Source organism: Schistocerca gregaria, chromosome 3 (assembly GCF_023897955.1).
Source record: "Schistocerca gregaria isolate iqSchGreg1 chromosome 3, iqSchGreg1.2, whole genome shotgun sequence".
In the NCBI taxonomy this organism is placed as follows: Eukaryota; Metazoa; Arthropoda; class Insecta; order Orthoptera; family Acrididae; genus Schistocerca; species Schistocerca gregaria.
Genome location: NC_064922.1, coordinates 941,581,762 through 941,606,989, shown reverse-complemented (window position 1 = coordinate 941,606,989; position 25,228 = coordinate 941,581,762). Strand labels below are relative to the sequence as shown.

Below are 25,228 nucleotides of genomic sequence, written 5' to 3'. Positions count from 1 at the left end.
ATCTAGTCCATATGATTTCAAGTATCGTTTGCCTGATGTAGGCGTGTTGTGCCTAGGCAACAAGTGTGAAAGTTGTGTTTGATGGGCTAAAACTGCCGTGGAAGAATGTTCCGCCTGGCCCCAGAGGGTTGGGAATCTAGCGTCACTCACTGGTTCACCGTCCCATCGGATTAAACACACGTTGGCAGGCGGTGTCCAGCCCAGTGAGTGTCTGATCCGATTGTGGGCCTCTGCGAGTATGTGTTTGTTCCACACGACAATTCCGACTGGGGGGCTTACCTACAAAGTTTCCAGTAGCATAGGCATGCTGCGCTATGTTGAGTACTCTGCTTTTTATTGGCCCTGAGACGTGCAGACCCCGATTTCACGATTTCTCAAGTTCCGTTAGCTCTATTCCACTGTTTTGGTGGCTGTTTGTCTTTCGGTTCTGTCAGTCTGTCTATCCGTACAACAGACAAAACATCTGATTATCTTAAACTGTCTGCGACGTTCTGGTAGCATATCAACCACTAGCGCGATGTGTGTGTTCTTCTGATTGCTGAACATGATCGCTTCGAACCTATTATTATGCACACTGAGGCAAATTGTAGTAATTATCACACCAACAATCTCTCTATCATCACAGGACAAGAGCCACATTTAACTTTAACAATTCTCATATGACATTTATAGATCATTTGTTAAATAATTCCTGTTATACCTTAATGAGTTATGTAGACAACATAGAACAATCGTTTGTAAAAATGTAACACATATTTATAATACAGTACCCACTTCATTCTACAATATACTTTCTGTAATACACATTCTTACTGGAAAATCTTATATGTACATCTGTGTGGTAATAGTAATAATTTTTCTTCTTCCTCATAGTGAGGGGAGGACAACCAACTGGTTTTAACAACCGATTGTCCAGTTTACAATTTTTTGTTCAGTTGTTTTTTTCAGTCAAATGAAACAACCAATAATTGAATGTAGTCTCTGCGACCATGTAAGCTGAATCCTTGTTCTCACTCAGTCTCAATGTTTGAATTGTTTCACTTAATGTGAGACAGCTGACTGACAAGTCTCTGATGGTTACATCAGCCATATTAATATTTTCACTCTGTCTCTGGGTTTGAGAGATTTCATGTGCATACTCTTTCAGTCTTTTCGGTTATACATGAATCAAAACTAATTTTGCCAACTTTTTTTAGAGAAAAGTAATGTAATTTATCTCAAGGAAAGCTGAAAGAAGTATATTTCTTAAAATGAAGCATTTTTAAAATTTAAGTATTCATTTACTTAAATATGCATTTTTCGTCTTTCTGGTATTAAATATGGATGTTTGGTGGGTTTTAATTGGTTAATGATTGATGCTACAAGATAAATTTATGTTGAACTAAATGAACAATCACTTTTTTATTTAAATTTACTGAAACTCTGTTTCCTCTGGTTTGCACCAATCACCAATCATCCTATTTTGGTGCATGCTGAGGTGACGTGCACATAAAACATATAATGTCACCTGTTGGAAGCTTTTTTTGCGAAAAATATTTGATAATTTTCTTTGTATTTCCTTAATATAGATTCAGACTATGAATCAACTTTGCAGAGACTTTAAATCTCACTGAGTTTGCCTTGAGAATCATTTTCTAATCAGTCATAAGATTTATTCCATCCTCACACCACTGAGAATTTCGGAATTCTGATCCAAACACAGAGTTCACTATTAAGAAAATGCCTCTTCATAAACGTGGATGAAGAGCTGAACTAATAGTTAGTGAATGCAATCAATAAAAATCAGATGTCGGGATGACAACAACGGTGACGACAAGTGATAACAGAGTTGAGTCAACAATGAGGGTTAAATAGTGGCATAGCAATGGAATGTTCACACTCAAAATGGAATGCATTGTTTTCCAACAACAAACTGAATCGATTCCTTTTATTCAGTTGTTTCCATCACTATTTCCTCATCTGAATATACATTTTATTACTCAGGGATATCTACTCAGTTTTTCATAGTTACAAAGATTCAAAGATTGAAATGCATAGGAATAACGAAAATTGCAAGGTCAATTGGATAAAACGAAAGTGTTGGTATGTTGATAGATACACAAACAAACACAAACACACACGCAAAATTCAAGCTTTCACAAGCCACAGTTGCTTCATCAGGAAATAGGGAAGGAGAGGGAAAGACGACAGGATGTGGGTTTTAAGGGAAAAAAAAGAATTAGAACAGCATGCCACCCTCCACCTCAAAAAACTATCCAATCTCCTGGTTTCCCACCTCCAGAAAGGCAACTCACTCACCCTCCATAACCTTTCCAAAAACCTCAACCTTCTCTCATTGCACACAGACCCAGTCTCTCCCATCTACTCAATCTCCCACTTGCAGCTCCACTCCCCCAAAAACCTCAAAATTCTAATCAACACAATCTGGGACCACAACACCCTAATTCACTAGTTAACCTTTCCTCCAAACCTCTCTCCCAATCCGAAACCTCTGCCGTATCCAAAGGCCTCACCTTCAGCCCTACTCCCAGATTCAACCAAACAGCCCTCGTCAAAAAAAAAAGGGGATTGGAATTACTCCTTACTCTTTAAAACCCACATCCTGTCTTCTTTCCCTCCACTTTCCTGATTAAGCAACCGTGGGTTACGAAAGCTTGAATTTTGTGTGTGTATTTGTGTTTGTTTGTGTCTCTATCAACATACCAACGCTTTCGTTTAGTAAGGTACATCATCTTTGTTTTTAGATATATTTTTCCCACGTGGAATGTTTCTCTCTCTCTGTGTGTGTGTGTGTCATAATGGAACATTCGTTTCCCTATTAAGGTTAATTTTTTCGAGTATGAACATACTAAAATACTAAAGAATATTGTGCACAATCGATAAATTATTGTTAAGCTCGAAATGTAACCATTTAAATGTCCGAATGTATAAGTAAAGTTTTCAGTGTGTCTTTTCTTTGTATTAAGCTGACAGCTCTAATATTGTTGTAAAGCTGATAAGTGTACCAATATACTACAACTACTACTGTCATTAGTACTTACAGGAGTGTTGTACTTTTTCTGTGACAGTTGGTTCCCCGAGTCTCCACGCTGGCTGGCGTGCAGGGGTCGCGAGCAGGAGGCGCTGGCTGTTCTGCGGCGCATAGCGGCCACCAACGGCTCCACGGTGCCCCCGTTCGCCCTGCAGGTGATCCAGACCGTGGGCAAGAGCAAGACAGACAGGAGGGGCTTCCTCAGCATCTTCTCCAGTTGGAACGTCTTCAGGAACACAGTAATCCTCATTGTTGCCAGGTGACTTACCAAACAATTTTCCAACTTGTCTTTGTTCTACTAGAACCTAGCAGCTTATGGGTGGTGTCACAAAACTTGTGAAACCTTCCTAATTTCCTTGCAGTCTATTCAGTACCAAAAATGACCAAAAATATGTTTTGTCACCAGGGGACAACTTCTAACAACAGTACTGCATGTCTTACGTTTTCTCCAGTACTGTGGCGGTCGTGGAGTTGTAAGACGGCTGTTTAGGGTTTTATGTTGGTAACGCCATGTAGCGCTCTATATGAAAATCACTGACTGTGCTGTGTGCAACCTGTGGCTGGTTTGCATTGTTGGAATTTGCTATTGTAGCGTTGCGCAGTTGGAGGTGAGCTGTTGCCGACCGATCGATTGACAATTCTTCCCTGTTCACTAATTGTTTCACTGTCTACACCATTATTTATTAAGTGGTCCATTCCCCTACGCCCAGTTACCAAATTACCATTCTGAATATTTGTTAATTCATTACACGGTGGCGCTAACACACTACTCTCGTCTTCACTGTCATTTCTTAATTTAGTTTGGTGCCTAGTGTTACGTTTTTCACACGCCATAATTATCACGTTTTTCACACGATAACAAGAAAAGCGCCATTTTAAGAGCAAAAACAAGAAAACACATTAGCATAGCACTGAAAATAATATCTCGTTAATTGCAAGCGCACCTGCGAAATACTTGGTGCAAATTTACATGCAAGCCACAACTGTTTCACTGTACAACAATGAAAAACTACAACTACAAAGGAAATTCTGTCTATAATTACGCGCTAGCAATAAACAATAGCTACACTAATTACACTAACTACAAGAAAAAATCAGAAGATTCCAGTGAGGTATTCTCGGCTAAGGGTCGACATATGAAATGTCCCCTTAGAAAAATTATAAATGAGTGTGCTTAAACTGACACACAATATTTTTAGCGCAACGCAATATGACTTTCAAAAATCCCTACCAAAGAATGCCCTTGACTAACAATAACCTATACCTTTCATGAATGACTTACCTCACAAAAATCTTCGTTACTCAAACTACTGCAGTACAGCGGGCGCCAATACTGCCAGCTGAATATAAGATTCTGACTACTGATAGACAGAGTTAGCAAATGAAAGCTTTTGATAGAGAACAAACAATGTATTTACCTTAATAGTGTTCAAAAGTCATGATATATGTATCAGTTCATGACATCCAGTCTTACGAATTTACTCTCTCTGATGGACACACGTCCTGATCATCCACTCTCAAAACTCCGCCATCTCTCTTCCCACATCCACCACTGCTGGCGTCTCACCTTCAACTGCGCAATGCTACGTGCTGTTAACAGCCAACTGCCCAACACTACAATAGCAAATTCCAACAACGCAAACCAGCCACAGGCTGCACCCAGCACAGTCAGTGATTTTCATACAGAGCGCTACATGGCGTTACCAACATGAAAACCTAAACAGCCTACTTACAGAGTTACCAATGCACAAGTAATCTGCACTTTATTTATTGACTGATGCCTCCATACAACAATACAGTTATCAATGCCATGGTGCGGCCACTGTCACATATTTGCAACTCCCATGCAAGCAATTTGTGTAGATCACAAGTCACGGGTAATCGTTTGGATCACGGTCCGTCTTCTAGTGAGGCTGTGGCTATGCAGAGTGGCGCTTATATTCTCTTCATATACGGGCTGCTCCTGTCACTGTGTCATCCTAGTGAGCATGCTATGGCTGATGTCGTCTCACAGTCCTCTCTGCTGTATCATTCTACATCGACGTGCTGGTGCTTGATGTTACACCCGATCAGTTTTAATTCTGACATATGCATATAAGATTACACTGTTGGTGGAAACGAGGTATTGAATCCGATGATCAATGCTTAGCGATAGAGTACAGACAGGTACAATCTGATTGCTATTGCAAGAGTGTTTATTACTATGTAAACAATGATCACAATGTAAAAAAATTGTAATAAATTAAAATATCTTTGTAGTTAGCCATAATTTTAAATGCTGTAATATGGTTTGAATGAATTTAAATTGCAGAATAAAACGGTCGCCAGCTCTAAAAATGAGCAAAATTTTAGTACATGACTGTAAGGTCATTGAAATCACTTGAATACTGTGTGTCAAAGACCAAACAGCAACTTGACAAAATCCACCCATCCTAGCTGACATGTGAAAAGCAAGTGTGACATGAACACAAAAGATGTCAATTTGGAATGCAATGGTGTTAGTTACCATGGTGGTCACCTATAACAATCAATGACGAGTAAAATTTTATGAAAAGTGTGCTGTGTTTGAAACATTCCCTTTTTGAACTCACCATTATTGTCTTGTGGATAATAGCCTAACAGTTTAGAATAATCTGACTGTGTGCAACTGATAAAGGCTGATCAAGTTAATATTTGAATGGGAATTGTTTCGTATAAAATCTAATGACATCAGAGGTAGCAATAATTAGTACATACTTTGTTGTTAAGGTTCCATATATTTTGTCTAAACAGCATGAATGAGGCAGTTACTCCCTTCATCTGACACAAATAATAATAGTTAACTCATACAGGCCGCCTATTAATATCGTCACACGCCAATATCCTTCAAGCAACACTGACTGTGCAATCCTCACTCCAATCCAAATCGTTGGTGCCCGGTGCGGTTATTTGTGTAATCACGGTACACAAATGAACACTTAAACATACCAACACGTCACTCAGTTAATGCCGTTTCCGTATTTGCTGGAGTTCGCGCTCACGGCGTTGGGTGACACACACAGCCGTTAAACAATGGTAAATGCGGTCGGCCGTCCTGTTGAAATCCGCTCTGCTCGTTTCGCAGGTAGCAACTTACTGTTTCAGAGTCTCAACACTGACTACTTTCTGGTGATTTCGACTATCGATAGTACCTACTGCGACCTTCGTTAAGAAAAGATTTACTGTTCTTCATACGTAAGGGGCGGTTGACCCGTTACAATACCATCTCCCCCCCACCCCCCAAATGCTAAATGGACTTCTTTGAAACTGAATGTAGACAGAGTTAACAGTGATAGAAAGCGAATAAATATATAAATTCAAGAACAACGAAATTTATAAACTGAATGGTAAATCCTCTGACTCCAGTTGTAAACTGCCCCTACAAAACAGATTACAGCTAAATCACAAACTATGAGAAAGATACAAATAAAAATTGTAATTTGTTGAAACAATACTATCACATATAGGTTATAACAAAACTCCTCACTACCACAATTTATTAACTATACAACGCTGGATATCTATTGAATCATATTGTAACAAAACTATTTTCATTTTGGTTCATCTCTGTGAGGTTTGCTGTCCAGAACAGAACCAAGATCCTACTATATTAGCACCACACATCACAGGAAACAACTATCTCTAATTAGACTAATACCTACTTAATACAAATGTAGATAAATGACAATAATTTAATCTCTACTCAAAAATGTACACTCCTGGAAATTGAAATAAGAACACCGTGAATTCATTGTCCCAGGAAGGGGAAACTTTATTGACACATTCCTGGGGTCAGATACATCACATGATCACACTGACAGAACCACAGGCACATAGACACAGGCAACAGAGCATGCACAATGTCGGCACTAGTACAGTGTATATCCACCTTTCGCAGCAATGCAGGCTGCTATTCTCCCATGGAGACGATAGTAGAGATGCTGGATGTAGTCCAGTGGAACGGCTTGCCATGCCATTTCCACCTGGCGCCTCAGTTGGACCAGCGTTCGTGCTGGACGTGCAGACCGCGTGAGACGACGCTTCATCCAGTCCCAAACATGCTCAATGGAGGACAGATCCGGAGATATTGCTGGCCAGGGTAGTTGACTTACACCTTCTAGAGCACGTTGGGTGGCACGGGATACATGCGGACGTGCATTGTCCTGTTGGAACAGCAAGTTCCCTTGCCGGTCTAGGAATGGTAGAACGATGGGTTCGATGACGGTTTGGATGTACCGTGCACTATTCAGTGTCCCCTCGACGATCACCAGAGGTGATCACCAGTGTAGGAGATCGCTCCCCACACCCGGGTGTTGGTCCTGTGTGCCTCGGTCGTATGCAGTCCTGATTGTGGCGCTCACCTGCACGGCACCAAACACACATACGACCATCATTGGCACCAAGGCAGAAGCGACTCTCATGGCTGAAGACGACACGTCTCCATTCGTCCCTCCATTCACGCTTGTCGCGACACCACTGGAGGCGGGCTGCACGATGTTGGGGCGTGAGCGGAAGACGGCCTAACGGTGTGCGAGACCGTAGCCCAGCTTCATGGAGACGGTTGCGAATGGTCCTTGCCGATACCCCAGGAGCAACAGTGTCCCTAATTTTCTGGGAAGTGGCGGTGCGGTCCCCTACGGCACTGCGTAGGATCCTACGGTCTTGGCGTGCATCCGTGCGTCGCTGCGGTCCGGTCCCAGGTCGACAGGCACGTGCACCTTCCGCCGACCACTGGCGACAACATCGATGTACTGTGGAGACCTCACGCCCCACGTGTTGAGCAATTGGGCGGTACGTCCACCTGGCCTCCCGCATGCCCACTATATGCCCTCGCTCAAAGTCCGTCAACTGCACATACGGTTCACGTCCACTCTGTCGCGGCATGCTACCAGTGTTAAAGACTGCGATGGAGCTCCGTATGCCACGGCAAACTGGCTGACACTGACGGCGGCGGTGCACAAATGCTGCGCAGCTAGCGCCATTCGACGGCCAACACCGCGGTTCCTGGTGTGTCCGCTGTGTCGTGCGTGTGATCATTGCTTGTACAGCCCTCTCGCAGTGTCCAGAGCAAGTATGGTGGGTCTGACACACAGGTGTCAATGTGTTCTTTTTTCCAGTTCCATGAGTGTATATATAAATCTATCGTTAGTGTGGTCATCACAAGATCAATCTCTAAAGAAATGTCTTCCTCATTTATACAAATTGTGTTTCCTGCTTTGAAGCTTCTGTTATTACCACAGTAGAATGGTACATATGTAGGTCACAGTAATACACATTACAATATTCTAAACATTAATACTTCTCACACTATAAAGGATAACTATATCTCAGTTCTTACATGCAATTCATCCCATATTTATGGTTAAGTCTTTTCTCATCATGAACACCCATAATCCAGTATAGATACAAATATAGTAAATAAAATACAACTGACACTTGAACACCAGTTCTTAAGATCTTTATTCTCTAATCACACATAATAACCACACTTATGTTTGTGCTTGTCTAGGCCCTACTTCTCTCCTCCAGGTTGCCCCAATCTTCACACAAATAGTGTCTCTTTATATTTTCAGTATGTCCCTTGCCATGCACTCCATTGGTTTGAGCATATTCCAACTCCAAAGTATTGGGATGTTCGATCTTGATACTTCTTTATGGTCCCTCATATACATGATTAAATTTATGTATTTCAGAATCTGTCTTCTTTCGATTTAGCATGCACTTTCATGAACACTAGGTCTCCTACCCTGTAGGTTACAGGTTTCACCAGTTTATCATGTCTTTCCTGTCTCCTTTTCACCTTATCCCTCATGGTTCATTTCTACTAGTTCAAGTTTCTTCTCCCAAATTAGGTTATCTCCTGGTGGATATTCCACCAAGTCACAAAAAAAGCAGTCAGGTTCCTCATTAAGTAAGATTTCATATGGTGCAAATCCTGTCGAATCAAGCATTAGGTGGTTCCAAATACATGCGAATTCGTCTAGGTATTCCTTCCAAGTACTGTGTTTCTTATGACAATAGGTCAGAGACAAACGATTTAACTCCATCATCCGTTTGGCCGGGTTTGAGGCCAGTTTGTATCTACAGATGGCGATCTGTTCTATTTGATGCCTATTCAACATTTCCCTCCGCTTCTTGGATCAGAATTAGGATCCATTATGACTTAGGATTCGTTTCAGTGTACATACATTGCTAAAGTAATCTTTTTCAAACTTATAAATGATGACCTTGCTGGGTGCTTTCTTTAATGGATAAAACTTGACAAATTTGGATACTAATTCTTCTGCAACTAGAATTTGGGTGTAATTTCCTTTTGCCACAGGCAAGGGACTGAACAAGTCCAATGCCACGATGCCGCTAATTGATTCTGGTATGACTGGATGCAAGTAACATATATCTTGAACAGTGGTAGTTTTAGTTTTCTGACAGGTGTCACAACCGCTCAGCAACTTGCGTAGGCCTATATGCCTTCCCATTTTGTTGAAGATGCTGTCCAATTTCAGTTTCTCAAGGCATTTCGTAGGTCCATAATGGGCATTGTTATGATGTGTGTACCAGATTAACTTGTCTATTATATGCTCTGGTATACATAGTCTCCAGCTCTCTTCATCCTCTCTTTTTCCCTTGTATTCCCTGGTGGATTTACCAGCACATCTATACTTATTTTTGATTAATTTCAGTTTTTTCGTCCTGGTTCTGCTCTCTACGTATGTTCTTCAAGAACCTCTTCACAAATCTTAATGCTGTACTCCATTTATTAAATTTACCTGAACTTCTCCGTCTTCTCGTCCACTCACACCTGTTCCCCAAGAATCGAGTGGCTGCCTTGATAATGCATTAGGTATGGTACATGATTTACCAGGCTTGTATATCACTTTGCAGTCATGATATTGCAATGCAATCTTATCAAGCGGCTGTGTTTCAGTTCACTTGTGATTAAGAACGTTAGGGCTTTGTGGTCCATGACCACCTTTACATATCGTCCTGCTAGATAATAACAAAATCGCTTAAAACGTCACACAATAGAGAGTGCCACTTCCTCTCTACTGGTGAGGCTCCTTTCCCATGCATTAAAACTTCTGCTACTAAAGGCTATAGTCTTTATAACCTAGGTCCCTCCTTCTTTCTCGATGTGGTTTAAATGTATGCCTAGCCCATTATCTGAGCTATCCACTCCCAAATAAAAGTCTCTAGAGAAATCAGGATGGCATAATATATCTGGATTACACAACACTTCTTTAATCCTTTCAAATTTTTCTTGACATTCGTCATTTCAGTGGCAGGTGATTTTGGCTTTAGTAAGTGTTCTCAATTTGGGGCCAGTGAGCACAGGTTCTTTAAGGAATTTTCGATAGAACTCACAGGCGCTGAAGAATCCCCTCAGTTGCCTTTTGTTACTAACAACTGAAAATTGCCTACTTGTCTCGAATTTACTTGGGTCAGGGTAAATAACCTCTTCCGTAATTATGAAGCCAAGAATTTTATCTGGGATTTACCAAATCCTGACGTATCGAAGTTTGCTGTTACCCCAGCTTTCTCAGACGTCTGGAAGATTCCGTCAAGTGTATCTAAATGTTCTTCCCATGTCTCAGTTGCAATTAATATAGCATCTATGTAAACAGTAACCTTCTTAAGTAATTCTTCACCCAAAATCTTGTCCAATGCTCTAATGAATTCCAAGACCGATACATTAAGCCCAAATGGCTTGGAATGTATACCGCAGAGAAAGGATGGACAGTGAAGGGGGAGGCGTGTTTATAACGATAGAAAGTGCAATAGTATCGAAGGAAATTGACGAAGATCCGAAATGTGAAATAATTTGGGTGAAGGTCACGGTTAAAGCAGGCTCAAACATGGTAACTGGATGTCTCTATAGACCCCCTGGCTCAGCAGCTGTTGTGGTAGAACACCTGAAGGAAAACTTGGAAAATATTTCGAGTAGATTTCCCGACCATGTTATAGTTTCGAGTGGGGATTGTAATTTACCAGATATAGACTGGGAGACTCAGACGTTTATAACGGGTGGCAGGGACAAAGAATCCAGTGAAATTTTTTTAAGTGCGTTATCTGAAAACTTCCTCGAGTAGTTAAACAGAGAACCAACTCGTGGTGATAACATATTAGAAACAGTTAACGAAGAACAAGGAAATAGCTATCATAAAGCGGTTTCAGCATAGGTGATTTCAGCCGTAAAAACCGTAAATAGAAATATTAAAAAAGGTAGGAAGATATTTCTGTTTAGCAAAAGTGACAAAAAGCAGATTTCAGAGTACTTTACAGCTCAACACAGAAGTTTTATCTCAAGTACAGATAGTGTTGAGAATCAGTGGACAAAGTTCAAAACCATCGTACAATATGCATAACAAGAGTATGGGCCAAGCAAGATAGTAAGAGATGGAAAAGAGCCACCGAGGTACAACAACCGAGTTAGAAAACTGCTACAGAAGCAAAGGGAACTTCACTGCAAACATAAACATAGCCAAAGTCTTGCAGACAAACAGATATTACACGAAGCGAAATGTAGTGTGAGGAGGGCTATGCGAGAGGTGTTCAACGAATTCAAAAGTAATGTTCTATGTACTGACTTGGCAGAGAATCCTAAGAAATTTTGGTCTTATGTCAAAGAGGTAGGTGGAGCAAAACAAAATGTCCAGACACAGTTGTTGTTGTGGTCTTCAGTCCTGAGACTGGTTTGATGCAGCTCTCCATGCTACTCTACCCTGTGCAAGCTTCTTCATCTCCCAGTACTTACTGAAACCTACATCTTTCTGAATCTGGTTAGTGTATTCATCTCTTGGTCTCCCTCTACGATTTTTACCCTCCACGCTGTCCTCCAATGCCATATTTGTGATCCCTGGACGCCTCAGAACATGTCCTACCAATCGGTCCCTTCTTCTTGTCAAGTTGTACCAAAAACTCCTCTTCTCTCCAATTCTATTCAGTACCTCCTCATTAGTTATGTTCAAAATGGTTCTGAGCACTATGGGACTTAACTACTATGGTCATAAGTCCCCTAGAACTTAGAACTAATTAAACCTAACTAAGCTAAGGACATCACACAACACCCAGCCATCACGAGGTAGAGAAAATACCTGACCCCGCCCGGGAACCCGGGCTTGGGAAGCGAGAACGCTACCACACGACCACGAGATGCGGGCATTAGTTATGTGATCTACCCATCTAATCTTCAGCATTCTTCTGCAGCACCACATTTCAAAAGCGTCTGTTCTCTTCTTGTCCAAACTATTTATCGTCCATCTTTCACTCCCATACATGGCTACACGCCATACAAATACTTTCAGAAACGACTTCCTGTCACTTAAATCTATATTCGATGTTAATAAATTTCTCTTTTTCAGAAACGCTTACTTGACCATACCCAGTCTACATTTTATATCATCTCTACTTCGACCATCCTCAGTTATTTTGCTCCCAAAAAAGCAAAACTCCTTTACTATTTTAAGTGTCTCATTTCCTAATCTAATTCCCTCAGCATCACCCGATTTAATACGACTACAATCCGTTATCCTTGTTTTTCTTTTCCTGATGTTCATCTTATATCGTCCTTTCAAGACACTGTCCATTCCGTTCAACTGCTCTTCCAAGTCCTTTGCTGTTCTGACAGAATTACAATGTTATCGGCGAACCTCAAAGTTTTTATTTCTTCTCCATAGATTTTAATACCTACTCCAAATTTTTCTTTTGTTTCCTTTACTGCTTGCTCAATATACAGATTGAATAACATCGGGGAGAGGCTACAACCCTGTCTCACTCTGTCCCAACCACTTTTTCCCTTTCATATCCCTCGACAAACATAACTGCCATCTGGTTTCTGTACAAACTGTAAATGGGCTAACGCTCATTGTATTTGACCCCTGCCACCTTCAGAATTTGAAAGAGAGTATTCCAGTAAACATTGTCAAAAGCTTTCTCTAAGTCTACAAATGGTAGAAATGTAGGTTTGCCTTTCCTTAATCTAGCTGCTAAGACAAGTCATAAGATCAGTATTGTGTCACGTGTTCCAACATTTCTACGGAATACAAGCTGAACTTCCCTGTGGTCAGTTTCTGCCAGTTTTTCCATTTGTCTGTTAAGAATTCGTGTTACTATTTTGCACCCATGTCTTATTAAACTGATAGTTCGTTAATTTTCACATATGTCAATGCTTGATTTCTTTGGGATTGGAATTATTATATTCTTCTTGAAGTATGAGGGTATTTCGCCTGTCTCATATATTTTGCTCACCAGATGCTAGAGTTTTGTCAGGACTGGCTCTCCCAAAGCTGTCAGTAGTTCTAATGGAATGTTGTCTACTCCCAGAGCCTTGTTTCGGCTTTGGTCTTTCAGTGCTCTGTCAAACTATTCACACAGTATCATATCTCCCATTTAATCTTTATCTACATCCACTTCCATTTCCATATTAGTGACCTCAAGCACATCATCCTTGTATAGACCCTCTATATACTCCTTCCACCTTTCTGTGTTCCATTCTTTACTTAGAACTGGGTTTCCATCTGAGCTCTTGATATTCATACAAGTGGTTCTGTTTTCTCCAAAGGTCTCTTTAATTTTCCTGTAGGCAGTATCTTTCTCACCCCTAGTGTCCTTACATTTGTCCTCTAGCCATCCCTGCCTAGCCATTTTGCACTTCCTGTCGATCTCATTTGTAATCCTTTTTGCCTGCTGCATTTACTGTATTTTTATATTTTCTCGTTTCATCAATTAAATTAAATATATCTTCTGTTACCCAAGGATTCCTACTAGTCCTCGTCTTTTTACCTACTTGATCCTCTGTTGCCTTCACTACTTCATCCTTCAAAGCTACCCATTATTCTTCTGCTGTACTTCTTTCCCCCATTCCTGTCAATTGTTCCCTTATGCTCTCCCTGAAACTCTGTACATCCCCTGGTTTAGTCAGTTTATCCAGGTCGCATCTCCGTAAATTCCCACCTTTTTGCAGTTTCTTCTGTTTAATCTACAGTTCATAACCAATAGATTGTGGTCAGAATCCACATCTGCCCTTGGAAATGTCTTACAATATAATACTTGGTTCCTAAATCTCTGTCTTACCATTATATAATCTATCTGATACCTACTAGTATCTTCAGGATTCATCCATGTATATAACCTTCTTTTATGATTCTTGAGCCAAGTTTTAGCTATGATTAAGTTATGATCTGTGCGAAAATCTACCAGACGGCTTCCTCTTTCATTTCTTCCAGACACTGTGTGACCAAAATGTTACTGAAACAGAGGATGACAGACTAAAGGTCGTAATACTAAATGCCTTTTTCCAAAGCTGTTTCTCAGAGGAAGACTGCACTGTAGTTCCTTCTCTAGTGTTCCGCACAGATGACAAAATGGTAGATACCGAAATACATGACACAGGGATAGAAAAACAATTAAAATCGCTCAAAAGAGGAAATGCCGCTAGACCTCACCGGATACCAGTTCGATTTTACACAGTTATGTGAAGGAACTTGTCCCCCCTTCTTGTAGCGGTGTACCGTAGGTCTCTAGAAGAGCGTAGCTTTCCAAAAGATTGAAAAAGGGCACAGGTCATCACGTTTTCAAGAAGGGACATCGAAAAGATGTGCAGAACTATAAACCTATATCTCTAATGTCGATCAGCTGAAGAATTTTAGAAAACGTATCATGTTCGAGTTTAATGACTTTTCTGGAGACTAGAAATCTACTCTGTAGGAATCAGCATGGGCTTCGAAAAAGACAATCGTGTGAAACCCAGCTCGCGCTATTCGTCCACGAGACTCAGAGGGCCATAGACACGGGTTCCCAGGTAGATGCCATGTTTCTTGCCTTCTGCAAGGCGTTTGATATAGTTCCCCACAGTCATTTAATGAACAAAGTAAGAGCATGTGGACCAATTGTGATGTTGGATCGAAGAGTTCCTATATAACAGAACATAGCATGTCATTCTCAATGGAAGGAAGTCTTCTGAAGTAAGTGATTTCAGGTGTGCCACAGGGGAGTGTCGTGGGACCATTGCTATTCACAATATATATATAAATGACCTTGTAGATAACATCAGAAGTTCACTGAGGCTTTTTGCGGATGATGCTGTAGTATATTGAGAGGTAGTAACAATAAAAAATTGTACTGGAATGCTGGAGGATGTGCAGCAAATTGGCGCATGGTGTAGCGAATGGCAATTTGAATCTAAATGTAGACAAGTGTAATGTGCTGCAATACATAGAAAGAAAGATTCTTTATCATTTAGCTACAATATAGCAAGTCAGCAACTGGAAGCAGTTAATTCCATAGTTTATCTGGGAGTAGGCATTAGGAGTGATTTAAAATGGAATGACCATATAAAATTAATCGTCAGTAAAGCAGATGCCAGACTGAGATTCATTGGAAGAATCCTAAGGAAATGCAGTCAAAAAACAAAGGAAGTAGGTTACAGTACACTTTTTTGCCCACTCGTTGAATACTGCTCACCGGTGTGGGATCCATACCAGATACGGTTGATAGAAGAGATAGAGAAGATCCAATGGAGAGCAGCACATGTCATTACAGGATCATTTAGTAACTGTAAAAGCATTATGGATATGATAGATTAACTCCAGTATAACACTGCACGAGAGACACTCAGTAGCTCGATAAAGGCTTTTGTTGAAGTTTCTAGAACATACCTTCATCGAGGTGTCAAGCAGTACATTGCTCCCTCCTACGTATATCTCGCGAAGAGACCATGAGAATAAAATCAGAGAGATTAGAGCCCACACAGAGGCATTTCGACAATCTTTCTTTCCACGAACACTATGAGACTGGAATAGAAGGGAGAACCGATAGAGGGACTCAAGGCACCCTCCACCGCACACCGTCATAGATTTAGATGGCAATACTCTAACATGATAACTTTTGCCAGCTTACGTGAAAGCAGTCTACTGACATGACACAGGAGTCAGAGGTATTTGCCAGTACCCAGTGGCTAAGTCAATGCTAATAAGTATCTTTGCAACCCAAAACCTTTTAATTAATTCTTCTATCTTTTAGGCTTGTCTTGATCTGGTTCAATGATTTTATTTACTTTAAATGCGTCCAAAACTATTCTCACCTTCCGATCTTTCTTGTCTACCACAAATGATGGACTATTATATTGGTCTTGGTTCTGTCAATAACACCAAGGTCAACCATTCTTTGTATTTCCTCTTCTACGGGTTGCCATTTAGCCTGAGGGATGCAGTATTCTTTGAAAGCCTTGAGTTCCTTAATTTTAAATTTACATTCTACCCCTTTCATGATTCCTGGCTGCTGAGAGAAAACTTTGCTCTGCTTATGTAAGATCTCTACTAACCTCTTCCGAATCTCTTCATCCAAATATGTCATATCTTCTTGTTTCTTGCCTATAGCATCTTCACTCGTGTTGATCAACTTTGCTAATACCTCGTAGGATACCAATACTTCCTCATCATCCGGTTGTTCTTCTGTAGGCCGCACTTCACAACACAAATTCACCTGTGAAACCTCTTCTCTCTCTTATGACTTCTTACTTTCTACCAATGTCAATTCTCTCCTTTCTCCCTCCCATCCTTTTGCACTCACTATGCATTCATCGAAATTTATAATTGCTTCTATCTCATTCAGCCAGTCAATTCCCAAAGTAACTGCCATATTAAGACATGGTAACACCAAAAATGTCACTTTATATGCTTCTCCCTCTACTTCAGACCCAATCAATGCTTATTCCTTAATAGGCTTACTTTTGGCACCTACAGCATTTGCAACTCAGACAGCATTTACGGGAAAACTACAGAAGGTGGTGTTAGTATTCAGAATCTATTCATATAGCTTTCGAGGCATAGCACACACTTCACCCGTGTCAACTAAGATATCAACATATAGTCCACACATCTTGGCTACAGTTGGACCTCATCAGGCGTGTGGTCTAGTTTACTTAACTCCTTTCCTCCTGATTTTAGGCCTCCCTATTTCTTTGCCTGTCACCTTGTCTATCATATTCCCTTGTATTTTCATCTCTTCTGGAAATGCCTTGGAACTGACGTCCATTTCCATGGCCCCTACTTCCATGATAGTCTCCTCTTCCTTGGTTGAACGATTGATTATTAAACTGATTGGTAATTGTCTTCTCTTTGGCCCTGATCACCTGCTTGATTATTCTTTTGTCCATTTGTGTTTTCCAATATCTCCATCAGGGCTTCTCTACCTTTAATCAGACTTCTGGACAAAGTTTCTTGCATCCTATGACTTAATCTTCTCTTAGTTGCAGAAATCGTATTATGAACATTTAAGTGTTATTCTAAAGATTCATTCAGTTCCCATAAATGCACAGCAAATTCTCTCAAGGTACCTCTCCAGTTAATGAGGGACTTGCAATGGAGCAGGTTTTCCAATATTGCACACTGATGGCTCTTTGACCAATACTTCAGAAATTCTCCTTCAAACTGATCATAACTACTAAGTTCATCTTTTTTCTTCACTCCTCATGTAAAAGCTGCACCTTCCATTCTATCTATTGCTAACAGAATTTTTTCTTTGTCTCGAAAATGTGTTGGAAAAATGCCTCTCAGCCATTTCATAAAAATCTTCAGGTGCAGCGCTCCCTTTGGCTTATATTTTGTCCCACATGAGCTTGTGGACGACTATTATCATCACTCATTAATGGTATCAGTTTACCTTCTCCTATAGCTAGTGTTGCATAACCAATTTTTCTGTCAATCTCCTCAGTTTTCGTTTCTAATTAATGGATTTAGCCTTGTAAATGTTGCATATCCTGTGCAATCCTCCTATTATCTTCTTCCTTCTGCACTATTATTGCGTTTTGTTTATTTTGAGCTAATTCAGTCTGTTTGTTGCCTAGTCCCCTAATAGCTACTTAACATTGCTGTTGCTTCTGCATTATCTCCTCGATCTTTCCCATAATTCTTCTTTAACTTCTTGAACCTCTTCATGGGCTTTCTCAGTTATCTCTTCTCATATCTTCTTTTCATCTTTTTGGAGCTGGTTTATGCTCTGCTGTAATCTGCTTTCTCTCTCCTTGCAGTCTTTCTTCACCTATTCCTTATAATTCTCTGTTCAAATCTTCGTGATCTCGTACTGTCATCTGAATTTTCTCATTCACAATGTAAATCTTTTCTTGGGTTTTTCTGTTGGTTTCCTCGTTTTTCTGGTTGATGGCTCTGATTTCCTTATTAGTGGATTCAGTCTTTTCTTGGGGCATTTTACTGTGTTCCTTGATTTCCTGCTTGGTGTCCTCCATTTTTCAATGGTGACTTCAATCTTGGCATCAGTCTTTTCTAATATCCGCAGTAGCACATTTTGCTGTATGCCCACTACAATGTTTACTACAGGTTTAATTGGTATCGTGAGGTAATTGGTGTAATGTGCTAATGGGCTTTCTATTGATAGTCCACACACAATCACTGATTTCTGAATCACCTCTATCCTCCTGTCCTATCTCCTTCTTCCCAGCTTTTACCTCCAGAATTCCTGCTTGATTTCAATAGATATGTTTGGTTACATATATTACATACAGGCAACACCATAAATTGACCCTTGGGTAACCTAATACTCTTGACCACCTGACAATTAAAACAAAATAATGACAGAAGTACTTCAACTAGCTCAAAACAGAAACAATACCTGTTAGCACTGGATATATAAAAAACTTCACCAACTTATCTGAATTAAAAACCAATGATAATATTCATCACCTCTCACTGAAACATCAAAAATCAACCAATTAACATATGAAACCTGCAATCAACAATTAATGCTGCAGCATAAGTCTTAAAATCTATTCGCTACTATTTTGCTGGTGAAAACAAAAAATATATTCATATATACACAAACTACTGCAGAGCCAGAAAATTCCGAAATTGAAGGAAATGTAGCATTACAAAATGTGATTATTTGCTCTGCAGAGAGCCTAATTAAATTATTATTGCGCCAGCAGGTTGTCTTCACTCATCGCATGACGCTAATACTTGCTGCAGAATTCGATATTTGTTGTGTGCTGTGTTAACTGGTAGCTGGAGTAACCGTTATCACAGTTCCAGTTATATTTTTATAACCATTACTTTAACAGTTATAAATAAATTTAAAGTTATTTTTCACTACTGAATACTCCGATGGGGTTACAGTTCAATAACGACGCAGGTGGAATCCATCAGTTTAGTTACCAATATAACTGCAAGTAGAGCAAAATAGCAGGAATTTCGTACGAATCATGCCATAACCTTAGCTAATTAACTGCAGTTAGATTTCACTTGATGTTTGAACGATTATTAGTTTTTCATATCATATGTAGCGGGGACTACTCCAGAGGGCATCGTTATCAGAAGAAAGAAAAGTGGCGCTCTACTGATCAAAGTGTGGAATGTCAGATCCCTTAATTGGGTAGGTAGGTTAGAAAATTTTAAAAGGGAAATGGATAGGTTTAAGTTAGATATAATGGGAATTAGTAAAGTTCGGTGGCCGGAGGAACAAGACTTTGGTCAGGCGAATACAGTGTTATAAATACAAAATCAATTAGGGGTAATGCAGGAGTAGGTTTAATAATGAATAAAAAAGTAGGAGTGTAGGTAAGCTACTACAAACACCATAGTGAACACATTATTGCGGCCAAGATAGACATAAAGCCCATGCCTACAATAGTAGTACAAGTTTATATTCCAACTAGCTCTGCAGATAAAGAAGAAATTGATGAAATGTATGATGAGATAAAAGAAATTCTTCAGAGAGTGAAGGGAGACGAAAATGTAATAGTCATGGGTGTTGGAATTCGGTAGTAGGAAAAGGAAGAGAAGGAAGCATAGTAGGTGATTATGGATTGTGGGTAAGGAATGAAAGAGGAAGCCACATGTTAGAATTTTGCACAGATCATAACTTAATCATAGCTAACACGTGGTTCAAGAATCATAAAACAAGGTTGTATACGTGGCAGAAGCCTGGAGATATTAGAAGGTATAAGATAGATTATATAATGGTAACACAGAGATTTAGGGACCAAGTATTATATTGTAAGACATATCCAAGGGCAGATGTGGGTTCTGACCACAATCTATTGGTTATGAACTGTAAATTAAAACTGAAGAAACTGCAAAAAGGTGGGAATTTAAGGAGATGCGACCTGGATAAACTGTCTAAAACAGGGGATGTAAGGAGTTTCAGGGAGAGCATAAGGGAACAATTGACAGGAATGGGGGAAAGAAATACAGCAGAAGAATAATGGGTAGCTTTGAAGGATGAAGTAGTGAAGGCAGCAGAGGATCAAGTATGTAAAAAGACGAGGACTAGTAGAAATCCTTGGGTAACAGAAGATATATTTAATTTAATTGATGAAACGAGAAAATAAAAAAATACAGTAAATGAAGCAGGCAAAAAGGATTACAAATGTCTCAAAAATGAGATCGACAGGAAGTGCAAAATGGCTAGGCAGGGATGGCTAGAGGACAAATGTAAGGACACTAGGGGTGAGATAGATACTGCCTACAGGAACATTAAAGAGACCTTTGGAGAAAACAGAACCACTTGTATGAATGTCAAGAGCTCAGATGGAAACCCAGTTCTAAGTAAATAATGGAACACAGAAAGGTGGAAGGAGTATACAGAGGGTCTATACAAGAACGATGTACTTGAGGACACTATTATGGAAATGTAAGAGGATGTAGATGAAGATGAAATGGGAGATGTGCTACTGCGTGAAGAGTCTGACAGAGCACTGAAAGACATGAGTTGAAACAAGGCCCTGGGAGTAGACAGCACTCCATTAGAACTACTGACAGCCTTGGGAGAGCCAGTCCTGACAAAACTCTCCTATCTGGTGAGCAAGATGTATGAGACAGGCGAAATACCCTCATACTTCAAGAAGAATATAATAATTCCAATCCCAAAGAAATCAGGCGTTGACAGATGTGAAAATTACCAAACTATCAGTTTAATAAGACATGGGTGCAAAATAGTAACACGAATTCTTTACAGATGAATGGAAAAACTGGCAGAAGCCAGTAGTTGTAATGGAGTGCTTGGATTCCATAGAAATGGTGGAACACATGAGACAATACTGATCCTATGACTTACCTTAGAAGCTAGATTAAGGAAAGGCAAACCTACATTTCTACCATTTGTAGACTTAGAGAAAGCTTTTGACAGTGCTTACTGGAATACTCTCTTTCAAGTTCTGAGGGTGGCAGGGGTCAAATACAATGAGCGTTAGGTCATTTACAATTAGTACAGAAACCAGATGGCAGTTATGTGAGTCGAGGGACATGAAAGGGAAACAGTGGTTGGGAAGGGAGTGAGACAGGGTGGTAGCCTTTCCCCGATGTTATTCAATCTGTATATTGAGCAAGCAGTAAAGGAAACAAAAGAAAAATTTGGAGTAGGTATTAAAATCTATGGAGAAGAAATAAAACCTTTGAGGTTCGCCGATAACATTGTAATTCTGTCAGAACAGCAAAAGACTTGGAAGAGCAGCTGAATGGAATGGACAGTGTCTTGAAAGGAGGATACAGGATGAACATCAGCAAAAGCAAAACAAGGATAAAGGAATGTAGTTGTATTAAGTTGGGTGATGCTGAGGGAATTAGATTAGGAAATGAGACACTTAAAATAGTAAAGGAGTTTTGCTATTTGGGGAGCAAAATAACTGATCATGGTCGAAGTAGAGAGGATATAAAATGTATACTGGCAATGGCCAGGAAAGCGTTTCTGAAGAAGAGAATTTGTTAACGTCGAGTATATATTTATGTGTTAGGAAGTCGTTTCTGAAAGCATTTGTATGGAGTGTAGCCATGTATGGAAGTGAAACATGGACGATAAATAATTTGGACAAGAAGTGAATAGAAGCTTTCGAAATGTGGTGCTACACAAGAATGCTGATGGTTAGATGGGTAGATCACATAACTAATGATGAGGTATTGAAGAGAATTGGGGAGAACACGTGTTTGTGACTAGAAGAAGGGATCATTTGGTAGGACATTTTCTGAGGCATCAGGGGTCACCAATTTAGTATTGGAGGGCAGCATGGAGGTTAAAAATCGTAGAGGGAGACCCAGAGATGAATACACTAAGCAGATTCAGAAGAATGTAGGTGGCAGTAGGTACTGGGAGATGAAGAAGCTTGCACAGGGCAGAGTAGCATGGAGAGCTGCATCAAAGGACTCTCAGGAGTGAAAACCACAACAACAACATCATATGTATGTAGGTTGTCAGTAGCTATTACAAATATTATCCTCGAAGCTGCAGCAGAAAACGCAGAACTTCGTTACAGCACTGTTCAAGTTAAATGTTAACAATGTGTATTTTTAATTATGAAGCAATATGTAAGCTGAATAATGTAGGTTGAATTCAAAGCTTAATTTGTTGTGCTGTTCACTTAATAGAATAAGTGTACAACCTTGTAATAAAATACAAAAATATATGTAATGTGATAGATTCGTTTACTCCTGTACACTATCCAAATTTTACCTGAGATTAGGAAAATTGCTCTATTTCTCCAGCTAAAACATGTATATGAAAAGGTCGACAGTGTACAATTTCTGGGATTACAACTCAATAATAAATTCAGTTCGGAAGGGCATACCACAGAATTGCTGAAGCGCCTAAAGAAGTCTGTATTTGCAGTGAGAGTGATGTCAGATGTAGGAGACATAAATATAAAAATTTATAATCTACCTACTTTCATTCTATTATGTCATAAGGGATCATATTCTGGGGTAACTCATCAAACCGAGCAAAAGGTTTTAGTATGTAAAAGCGTGTAGTAAAAATCATTTGTGGTATAAATATAAGAACATCACGTAGAAACCTGTTGAAGGAACTTCATATTCTAACCATTGCTTCCTAGTATATTTATTTCTCAATGAAATTTCTTGCAAGTATTTCGAACCAACAGCTGAGTACATAATATCAGTACTAGGAATACGAACAATAATCTACCTGAAGACCTGAAATCACTTACCTTGGTCCAAAAAGAGGACCAATATTCAGGAACACACACTTTCAATAAACTGCTAGCAGGTCAGCAACCAATAAAAACTTGGTTTGAGATAAAGCACGGTTTACAGAGAGTTTGAAAGACGTTTGATAGGCAATTCCTACTCTATAGATGAATATCTTAATGGGGATTGTTAGATCAGCTTAAGTAAAAATTCTGCTATGTTTCAGTTTTGACAGCACTTGGTCACAACAGTCAACGTCAGGTATTCTGTGTATGATAAATTTATTAAATGTGCATAACTATGTTTTATGCTGGCGGTGTATTAATCCTGTAAACATTAGCAGGTCCGGTTTGCTGTAATACATTCATGCATTTTGACAATCTCCTGACAAATGATGAGGATAATAGTATCATATTCAAATGTTTTATGTTATACTTTCTCCTCTCCGATGGCCAGTGGCTATTCCGTAGCAGTATGAAAATATTTGTTCATTCCAGTAAGCATCCTCCCTGCAAATATCACCGGGCTCTATGACCTTCAACTAGAGTCAGGAACACAGTTACTAACTTCCACGTTACTTGTACTGGTAGCCGTTAACTTCCAGAGATGTAGAAGTGTGAGCGAATAGCAATAACTGTCGGCAGCTCGTGGTCGTGCGGTAGCGTTCTCGCTTCCCGCGCCCGGGTTCCCCGGTTCGATTCCCGGCGGGGTCATGGATTTTCTCTGCCTCGTGATGACTGGGTGTTATGTGATGTCCTTAGGTTAGTTAGGTTTAAGTAGTTCTAAGTTCTAGGTGACTGATGACCATAGTAGTTAAGTCCCATAGTGCTCAGAGCCATTTGAACCATTTTTGAACAATAACTACCAGAGATAAATACTGACCTTATAGTTATTTCCATAGTCGCTCTAATTCCTTATGGTAACTGTATTTGTACTACCTGCCCAAACTAAATTGACAAACAAGGTGGTGGCTCAAGGGAACGACCCTACATGTCAATGTGTGTACTGCAGCCCCTGTTAGTCACCACTCTTACATTAACTTCATTTATCTGTTTGTGCTGAAAGTAACGATGGCACACGAAATACTACACAGTTCTATCAACAGATGGCGCGCAGTCTCTCAGTTATTTCCATGACCTAGAGAAAGCCCTCAAAATGGTCTATCCCTCTCCTTCGCTGAGTTCACGTGCAATCGTAATAAGATCTTCGGCGCGTGGTACCATTGGCAGTTGTTGAAATACCTGCCAGTATCAAGTGAGCGGTTATCGCAGTAACCGTTACTTCTCAGTAATCGGTTATTTCCATCAGTTAAGTTATTTTTTGCCACGTCTAGTCGCCGCCGCTGCTGGCAGTGCCAATGCTCGTTCCATGCGGCGACTTGGCTGACGCGTCGCTGGCTGCCCGCCGTCCGGTGTTATTTGTATAGACGTTGTCGTCGAAGTTCGCTGATCTTTGGCTAGGTAGCGCTGCGGTCAGGATACTTAGTAACTTCGCCACGAGATGTCAGCTTCGGCGGCGTGTTGGTCGCGGTTTAGCATGTCTACGCCGTCGAAACTCTCACGCGGCTGGAACTGGTGCTGTGTCGAATTACTTCCTGACTGAAGTTCTTTGACGCGGCTGCTGCGCTCCGTGCCGTCACTATACATTAACATTAGCCATTCGCATTATTGCCTACGTATAGGATTATGGGTCCACATTGATTTTCGCGATTTTAAAACGGTTTACAGCCGGTTTCGTACGTAAAGTCTCAGCACAATACTTCTTTGACACCCTTGTAATGAATACGCTATCAGTTACGTCGCGATAATTTCTAAACGTGTCTCTCGTTAATATTAACCTTGCACTGTTTTACACACATATTTCAGTGCTTGTACTCCACAATAGAGTGCATTAACACTGTCCCTGTCGTCCGATAGTGCCAATTGCTTTTAATTATTAGGTGGTAGAACGTTCTATTATCCTGCAATTTTGCAATTTCGTCGTAATACAGTGTCCGAAGTTTCTTACGCAAATTTTCACAATGAAAACCATTACAAAGTACCTTTTATCGAAGGTGGTTTTTCACGAAATTTCTCAATTGTTCGTACATACGTAAACTAATGTGAAGTTTTCGTTACCATTTAAACTTTTGCTTATTTTCTTAATACTGTCAATATTCTTCTGCGATAAGCAGACTTGAACCATTTATTGTTATCCTCCTCCTCTTATCGTTTGTCCGAAAAGTGCACACTGTCCTTTCATAGAACGCAACTGG

At 40.1% G+C, this 25,228-nt stretch overlaps 1 protein-coding gene across 1 annotated transcript in view; it reads left to right on the top strand.

Moving 5' to 3' along the window:
• The window catches only part of LOC126355857 (solute carrier family 22 member 7-like), a 114,881-nt gene that overhangs the window by 71,443 nt on the left and 18,210 nt on the right, over nt 1-25,228 (top strand). Inside the window, exon 7 of the mRNA XM_050006345.1 lies at nt 3,069-3,290. Coding sequence (XP_049862302.1) covers nt 3,069-3,290 — 222 coding nt within the window. The remainder of the gene's footprint in view (nt 1-3,068; nt 3,291-25,228) is intronic.